The sequence below is a fragment of the Gracilinanus agilis genome, chromosome 2, assembly GCF_016433145.1.
Source record: "Gracilinanus agilis isolate LMUSP501 chromosome 2, AgileGrace, whole genome shotgun sequence".
Taxonomy (NCBI): domain Eukaryota; kingdom Metazoa; phylum Chordata; class Mammalia; order Didelphimorphia; family Didelphidae; genus Gracilinanus; species Gracilinanus agilis.
This window is the reverse complement of record NC_058131.1, coordinates 636,978,383-636,987,507: the sequence shown is the minus strand read 5'-3', so window position 1 is coordinate 636,987,507 and position 9,125 is coordinate 636,978,383. Positions and strand designations below refer to the sequence as shown.

Genomic DNA, 9,125 nt, shown 5'->3' with positions numbered 1-9,125 from the left:
TCTAAATCTCTAATAATTAGAGAAATGCAAATCAAAACAACTCTGAGGTATCACCTCACACCTAGCAGATTGGCTAAAATGATAGCAGGGGAGAGTAATGAATGTTGGAGGGGATGTGGCAAAATTGGGACATTAATGCATTGCTGGTGGAGTTGTGAAATGATCCAATGATTCTGGCTGGCAATTTGGAACTATGCTCAAAGGGTTATAAAAGACTGCCTGCCCTTTGTTCCAGCCATACCATTGTTGGGTTTATACCCCAAAGAGATCATAAATAAACAGACTTGTACGAAAATATTTATAGCTGCGCTTTTTTGTGGTGGCAAAAATCTGGAAAATGAGGGTTTGTCCTTCAATTGGGGAATGGCTGAAAAAATTGTGGTATATGCTGGTGATGGAATACTATTGTGCTCAAAGGATAATAAATGGGAGGAATTCCATATGAACTAGAAAGACCTCCAGGAACTGATGCAGAGTGAAAGGAGCAGAGCCAGAAGAACACTGTACACAGAGACTGATATACTATGGTAAAATGTAATGGGCTTCTGTACCAGCAGCAATACAATGACCCAGGACAGCTCTGAGGGATTTATGGTAAAGAACGCTACCCACATCCAGAGGAAGGACTGCAGGAGAGGAAACATAAGAAAAACAGCTGCTTGAACGCAAGGGTTGGGGTGGACATGATTGGGGATGTAGACTCGAAACTACCACACCAATGCAACTACCAACAATTTGGAAATAGGTCTTGATCAAGGACACATGATAAAACCAGTGGAAATGTGTGTTGTCCATGGTTGGGGGGTGTAGGGGTTGAAGGGGAAAGTAGGAGCCTGAATCATGTAACCATGTTAAAAATGAATATTAATAAATGTCTAAAATTAAAAAAAATTACACTTAAATGCCAAGCCAAAATTCTTGTTACTATAGATTTCACTTAAGGTTTTCATGCCTTTGATGTTTTTTTTCAGTAGCATAAGTCCTACTTCTGCCTTATAAATGATTCAACCAAGTGAGGAGACTGCATCAAAGGATTCTCACAGAAGTTGATCACGTCTTATTTCTGTGAAGTTCTGAGATTCATTGATACTATAGTTGCTTGCATATTTCCTTGATAGATGAGAATTACATAGATTCTGTAATCCCATAAGACATTTAAGGAAAGAATACTTATGTGATTCTTTTTATGGAATCAAAGGTGCCCCGCCCCCTCCCCCTGACCCGCAATTGCCTAACTTTGTGCTCTGCACACAGTAAGCACTTCAAAAATGTTTGTCATTGAGTATATCTAGGACTCTTACAGAATTCTTGGCATACCTGGAGGTATAGGATTCACACTTGGAATCAAATTTTCAGCATCTATTTATACAGAAAAAGAAAACAAAAATTTAAAAGGAAAATTTCACTTGCATTTTAAAAATTGATAAGAAATTCTTGTTATGGCGATTTCACCTGTAGCTCTGAGAATTAACACACCTATTTCCAAGCTCTAGGTCTTAAGCTCCAACAAATAACTGGAGAAGCTCTATAGCCTAGTTGACAGTGTGCAAGACCTGAAGCTAGGAAGTTATGAGTTCAAATCACACCTTAGAGACTTATTAATTGTGTGATGCTATCACTTACTCATTTAGATTGGAGATAACTACCTTACAGGGTAGTTGTGAGTATTAAATGAAAAAACACATACAAAATGGTAAGTATTATATATGCATGTGTATATGCATTTTTATCTTCTCTCTATTATATATATTACACACATATATGTATATACCCTATATATGTATGTATAAATGACATGAATGACTTGTGATCTGAAACCCTGGAGGGAATAACACTAACAAACTCCTGAGACCATTGGTGCATTGGAATATTTGTAAATCTGTTTCCCATGTTAATGTTATAACTTATAAAATGATACCCTAATGGCCTGAAAGAATTAATGCTGCTCCAGTAGATACCTATTTATCTTCTGAACTGAGCAAAAGTATGGCAATGATCTACTTTGTTTAATGGCAGAATAAGAATGGGTTCTTGCTTCTCAATGTCCATTTTTATATGATTTACTAAGATTACTATGGCTTACCCAAACCAGAGAATTTTGAAAACTTGTCTGCCTCTATTGACCATAAAAGTGGACCTAATTGAATATTAGCCAGGGTATTGTTCAATTGCTAGGAGAATGTGGATTTTATTGACCGGGGAGACATGGTTCCAGCACTCTTCACTTGGAAGAGCTTTCACATAGTGCATTACTACAGATTTGTAGTCAGCTACAAGAGAAGTCAGCACAAAGGGCATTTTCCTTAGGGTCCATTGATATGCTTCTTCAGACAACAAAGCCTTGACCAGGTGTAACATCACCTTTTTTAGGGAGCAGAAAGAAGGGCGAGTTGCCATTGGAGAATGAATCCCTAAATTTTGCTAATAAGATGGCTGTTAGACCAGATTGGATTTAATTGATGGGTTCTAGAAAACTGAAGATTTTTTCCCTGAATTTCCTTTTCAAAATAAAGGAACCAATTTAAGTTACTCACCTGTTTCCTGTTCTTTTTGTCTAACAGCATTGTACATCACATAAAAGCCTGTGCTGGTGATCATCAAGTCGCTTCTGAACACAATTGTCATGATGTTTGAAGAGGACAGAAATGTCAGTGCTACAGGTGAACAGAATCTCCCCATGGACAGAGAGGCCACTTGTGGCCCATCAAATATTTCAATGAAGTCATAAGGACAGCCATAGATGTCTTCCAATCTGAGATGGTAAGCAAAGAGTTAATCAGAACCATCTTGTAAAAACTTTCCATATTTAAAGTGAAAGAACACAGACAGAACCATTCAAGACTACTTGAAGTGTAGATTTGATTTGAGTTTAAAAGCACACTTTAAGATATATGACACTATCTACATTTGAGAAAATCTTTCTGTCTTCAGAGCCTTTAACTTTTCTTTGCCCAATGATCATAGTTGTATTATTAAATCAAAAGTTTTCAGAGCATAACTTTATTACCAGCAATACCATTTACCAATCACACTTAGCATGATAAAGGAATAATAATATGCATTAAACAATATTTTACAACAGTATTCTCAAACATTCTGTAGGGTACTGAAATTAAAATGACAGTAGGAGAACAAGAGGGATGGAACTCATTTACAATGTGGCAGATGCTCTTGAGAGAATTATTTTGAAGGAATAGTAGTTGTCAGAATGATGAGTTTTGCAAGCAAAGAAGAGAAAGTAAAGACTGATTATGTTATTTATTGTTTCATCATATTTATATGGATAAGATGTAGTTTTATTTTGAAAGAGATGAGAAGGAATAAGATATGTATCTTCTTTCCTCACCTTTTAAAATATTGATGTAAGTGATACTTAGCTTTAAGGTTGGCTTCTCAAATGGTTAGTGTACACAATTATTATACATTAGAGGATATAGTCATCGTAGGAGATGCTAGGTCAGTATAAGATTCTATTGTATTTTGGAGTAGGGAAATGGCATTTCTTATGTAAGGAACAACAAGGAGGTCAGTATCGCTGAATCACAAAGTATGGTGGGAAGGACTGCCATGTATAAGAAGAATAGAAAAACAAATGGGGGGTAGGTTATGAAGGGCTATAAATATCAAACAGAGAATTTTATATTAGATCCTGGAGGTGGTAGGCAGTCTTTGGAGATTTTTTAGTATGGGTGTGTAAGAGACCTTCACTTTAGGAAGATTACTTTGTCAGATGAGAGGAGAGTAGACAAGAGTGAGGAGAGACTATCCCCAGAGGATGATGGCAATGTCAGAGGGAGAAAGGGGACATACATATATGAGATATTATGAAGGTAAAATGGACAAGTCTTGGCAACATTTTGGTATGAGGGCATGAGAAAGAGTAAGGAGTTGAGAATGACACCTAGGTTGCCTCCCTTGGTACCTGAGAGTCTGATAGTATCTTGGATAGCAATAGATAGGCAAATTCAGAAGTGGGGAGGGCTGGGAGGGAAAGATAATGATTACCCACTTAGTTCAGGTCCTCATTGCTTTTCATCCGTGATTCCCAAAGTGGGTGCTACCACCCCCTGGTGGGTGCTGCAGCGATCCAGGGGAGTGGTGATGGCCACAGATGCATTTACCTTTCCTATTAGTTGCTATTAAAAGTAAAAAAAATAATTTCCAGGGGGCTAAGTAATATTTTTTCTGGAAAGGGGGCAGTAGGCCAAAAAAGTTTGGGAACCATTGATCTAGAGAAAGTATAGACTGTAAAGAAAGTAAAGAAAAAATCAATTTTCCTAACTCAAATCTCTCTCAACTCAGTTTATCCTACACACAAAGTAATTTTCCTTAAGTATGACCCTGATGATGTGATTCCGCTACCTAACTAAACTCATTTGGTTGCCTTCTTATTGCCTATAAAATAAAATAAGAACCTACCACTTAGCTTTTTAAGTCCTATGCATTTCTAAGTTTATTGGGAATTACTCCTTTTGAACTCTGTGATCCAGCTAAACTTGCCTTCTCTCTATTTCTCACACACAAAGCCATATCTCCTATGGCCCTTTTTACTGGCTATGTCTCATACTTACAATATATTCCTCTCCCATCCCTTCCCCAGGGTCACACAGCAAGTAAAGTGTCTGAGATCATATTTGAAATCAAGTCTTCCTGATTCCAGGTCTAAAGCTTTAATCATTGTATCACCTAGCCTTACTTGATTGCCCCACACAAGTGTTCTTCCTTCCTTAAAAATGTTGTATTTAGCTACTTTGCATATATTTTCATTTATCTGATTTACAATATGCTTCACTTATTTTTATATATACTTATTGTCTCATCCATTAGGATATAAACTCTTTGGGAATACGGTTTGTCTGATTCTTTATACTTTTATCCCTAGTGGCCAGCATAGCACTATTAAGCACATTGTAGGTGCTTAATAAATATTTGATTGATTGCTAGGAAGAAAACCTAAATAAAAGAAAAAGAAAAGGGTACAACAAAAGACCATTCAAATGTGAAACTATAGGGGCCAATTATCTAAAAAAGGTTAAATGAAAGATGTTAGGAAGACTATAGATATTTGGGTCAAATTTAATTAAATTGATGAATTCTTTTTTTGATAATAATGATTAAACAAAACTTCAATATTGATAATGCTATAGGTTTTCTAATTTTCCTCTTTTTATATCTAAGTATTTTCTTAATAAAGGAAAATATCTTTATTAGAATTATGAGTTGAAAATCATAACCTTAATTGTCTGATTGTCAGCTAAAGAAGACCATTTAAAATTCTTAGTGTCAGGTAGAAAGAATAATTCTTGACTTCAAAGAGTTTGCAAGGTAGTTGGGGATCTGATGTAAACACATCAAAAAGTGATAATACCAGGCCAGTAAAGGGCTATGCCAAATAAGAGGTACAGGCAGAAAGTACTAGGGAAGTGGTGAGGATAGGATTGCCTCAAATAGAACTGAACAGGGAAGGACTCATGGAGGAGGTAAGAAGTAAGGTAAGTATATAATAAATGTCTTTTAATTGACTGATAAAATAATATAAGTACTGAACACATATATTCTTAAGAAGGCCTGGTCTGGTTTTGGCTCAGCAACTTATTAACCGTATGTGAGTAACCTTGGGCAAGTCATTTCCCTATCCTCAACCTAAGTTTCCTTTCCTGTACAATGAAGAGATTAGAATAGATCATTTCTTGGGTCATTCCCATCTCTAACTTTCTACAGATTTTTGGAAGAATATAAATCATTTACTTACTTTAGATTTGGAATCATGAGCTCAATATGGAATTTCTTATCTACATGTATCTCCCAGACACATTGTATATTTGTAGGATAATTTCCAGGATACCACGGACTAGAAAATGAGCCAGAAAGACTTGAAATGACACCACCACAAGAATTACTTTCTCCTAAAAACAAAGAGAAAGAAATGCAGCAATGTAGATTTACTTTTATAGAATCCAAACTAGTCACTGACTCATGGAAATGTTGTTCTATAGGTCTCTTCTCCCAAAGGAGTTTTAAGATTAGTCTTTATGACTCTCACTAAATAAGCCCAGGGCCAAAAATATGCTGAATTTGATCCCCTGGACAGTGCTTTAATAGCAGTATGGTGACTTTTAACTCTTACCCCTTGTTGCATAGTCAAGTTACCTTAGTTGGGACAGACTGACATTTTGGTCCCATCTAATTCATCTATACTTGGTTAATGTCTCTTGTAGACTGGTACCTCAGGCAGCTTCTCATCCCCACCCCACCCCCCGACTTTGGTCAAAAGAGTTAGCATTATATCAGGAATTCTTAGCCTTTGTTGTGCCATGAAGTCTACAGAACCCTCCTTAAAATAATGTTTTTAAATGCATAAAACAGGACTACGAAAGAAATCAATTATATTGAAATACAGCAATCAATATATTTAAAAAGTTCACAGATACCAAGTTAAGTATCCTTGATATATAGAAACATTAATTCAACAAATCTGTATTAAGCTTGATAAATGGCACTGTGCTAGACAGTATGGGTGATGTGGAAATAAAAAAAAAGACTTTCATTCTGAGGAAGGTCCAAAGTAGCCATGCTTCACTCTCTAGACTTTGCCCCCATTGAGGGAACTGACTTCTTTTGTCTGTCAAGCCACCATTTCTTATTGGTTCCTCCTAAAACCTGATTTGAGGAAGGTTCCAGATCAGTCATATTTCATTCTCTGGACTTTGACTAATTCAGCCATACAGAACATCCCTCATCACTTTTTTAGCTCATTTTAATGTATTATCTTCTAATATTAGAATATATGCTCTTTGAGGTCAGGAACTGACTTTCTTTTTGTTTGTATTTGTATCTCTAGCTCTTAGTAGGGATAGAGTTAGGGCTTAATAAATTCTCGTACACTAGACTTAGCTCTTGTCCTCAAGTAGTTTAATTCTGAAAAGGCAAGATTGGAGTAATGTCATTGAACTATCAAGGGGAAACACCACAAATAAAGGGACAACCAGAAAAGGAGAATGGAATATTCTTCTTGAGTCTAAGGCCTTTTAGACTGATTGTAAAATATTGATCAACCACATAAGTGCTCAGGAGAAGTAAATGAAAATGACAATCAGATTACATGGAGTTGGAGAAAGTAGCTACTGATAAAATGGATGGAAAGGTGATTTTATTTGCTCTAAGAAATGACATTTTTTGAGTTCTGGAGTTATATGAATCCTTCTTCAAAAACAGACTGAGAACAATGGAAGAGTTCTGGTCTGGAGGCTATTTGCCAGCAAAATATACTTTTCATGTTCTTCCCTAATGGTCCAGTGGTTAGCAAAAATGGGAATCTTTTTCTGGGGGAAAGGGAACAAGTTCCATCTTCTAAAGCAGGGGTTGGCAACCTTTTTGGCTGTGAGAGCCATAAATGGCACATTTTTTAAAATGTAATTTCATGGAGGCAGCTGGGTAGCTCAGTGGATTGAGAGCCAGGCCTTGAGATGGGAGGTCCTAGGTTCAAATCTGGACTCAGACACTTCCCAGCTGTGTGACCCTGGCCAAGTCACTTGACCCCCATTGCCTATCCTTACCAGTCTTCTAGATGGAAGGTAAGGGTTAAAAAAATGTAATTTTGTGAGAGCTGTACAGTGCTCACAGCACGCGCTTCTATAACAGCGCCTGAAAAAAATTGACTTTATGGCTCTTGCAGAAAGAGCCCTCAAAAGAGCCAGATATGGCTCAAGAGCCATACGTTGTCGACCCCTGTTCTAGAGGCTAAGGAGAATGACAAAACCACAATGTTTGGAGTACTAGAGAGTGGAACTGTGTGGAAAAAAGTAAAAGAACTCTGTAAATGGAGTACAAAATGGATTATGATACATGCATAAAAGAAATATGAACAAGGTGTTTACAAAGGCTAATGATAACTAAATCTTACTCACAGCTAGGTCTCCCAAAGGATATGGTATTTGAAATGGGTCTTGATAGATAGATAGGCAGAGGTAGGAGAGAGACATAAGAGATAGTAAGAGGAAAGGAATGGAGGTGGGAAATTACAAGGCATGACTGAGGAACAGCAAATTGTTCCATTTGACTGAAATATAAAGCGAGACAGAATTGTGTGAAATAGTAGGCATGATGCATTTGCTCCCTAATACTTTGTTGTTGTTGAGTCATTTTTCAGACTTGTCTGACTCTTTGTGACCCATTTTGAGATTTTCTTGGCAAAGATAGATACTGGAATGATTTGACATTTCCTTTTTCATTTCATTTTATAGATGAGGAAACTGAGGCAAATAGAGTAAAAGTAACTTGCCCAGGGTCAAGCTAGTAAATGTCTAAGGTTGGATTTGAACTCATGTAGATGAGTTTTCCTGACTTCAGGTCCAGCTGATGTTACTATGCTTGGAGTGCTAAGAATCATCAAGGATACATCCTGACTGAGAGGGTTCTTTTAACATATTCTAAAATCTAGAGCACTCTGAGTGGGTTATTGATCTCTTTCTTACAGTCAAGATAGTTTGAACTATATTTATTCTAAAGCTGAAAAACAAAGACATACCTTCTGAATCATTTTTAGAAATTTCTGAAGAACCTAGAAAGAGAAGTAAGCAAATGAATAATAGCCTAGGACTGTCCCACTCTGCTCCCAACCATTTCAGTTTATTTTCTACTCAGCTGTCAAAACAATCTTCTTCACGTGTAGGTCTAACTACTCCAACTCCAGCCTACATTCAATAAATTTCAATGACTACCTCTAGGGACAAATAGAAAATCCCCTATTTGGCTTTAAAAACTTCTTCATAACTTGCCTTCCTTCCTACCTTTCCAGACTTCTTACACTTTACTTCTCTACACATGCTTTGCAATCCAACAACATTGGCCTCCTTGCTGTTCTTAACACTGGGCATTTACATTTACTGTCTCCATGCCTGGAATTCTCTCCCTCATCTCCATCTTTTGGCTTCATTGATTTCTTTCAAGCCCTAGACAAAAATCTCACTTTCTACAAAAGTCTTTCCCTATCCCCTTTAATGTGAATACCTTCCCTCTGTGATTTTCTCCAATAAACTTCTTTGTTTGTTTCTTTCTTTTTCTTTCTTTCTTTCTTTCTTTCTCTCTTTCTTTCTTTCTTTCTTTCTTTCTTTCTTTCTTTCTTT

The 9,125-nt window shown here is 36.7% G+C and overlaps 1 protein-coding gene across 1 annotated transcript in view; it reads right to left on the bottom strand.

Moving 5' to 3' along the window:
* LOC123234276 (putative DMBT1-like protein) overlaps positions 1 to 9,125 on the bottom strand; it is a 44,844-nt gene that overhangs the window by 11,751 nt on the left and 23,968 nt on the right. Inside the window, exons 8-10 of the mRNA XM_044660197.1 lie at positions 8,528 to 8,560; positions 5,753 to 5,906; positions 2,535 to 2,752 (exon numbers count right to left, since the gene is read on the bottom strand). Of these exons, the coding sequence (XP_044516132.1) occupies positions 2,535 to 2,752; positions 5,753 to 5,906; positions 8,528 to 8,560 (405 nt within the window). The remainder of the gene's footprint in view (positions 1 to 2,534; positions 2,753 to 5,752; positions 5,907 to 8,527; positions 8,561 to 9,125) is intronic.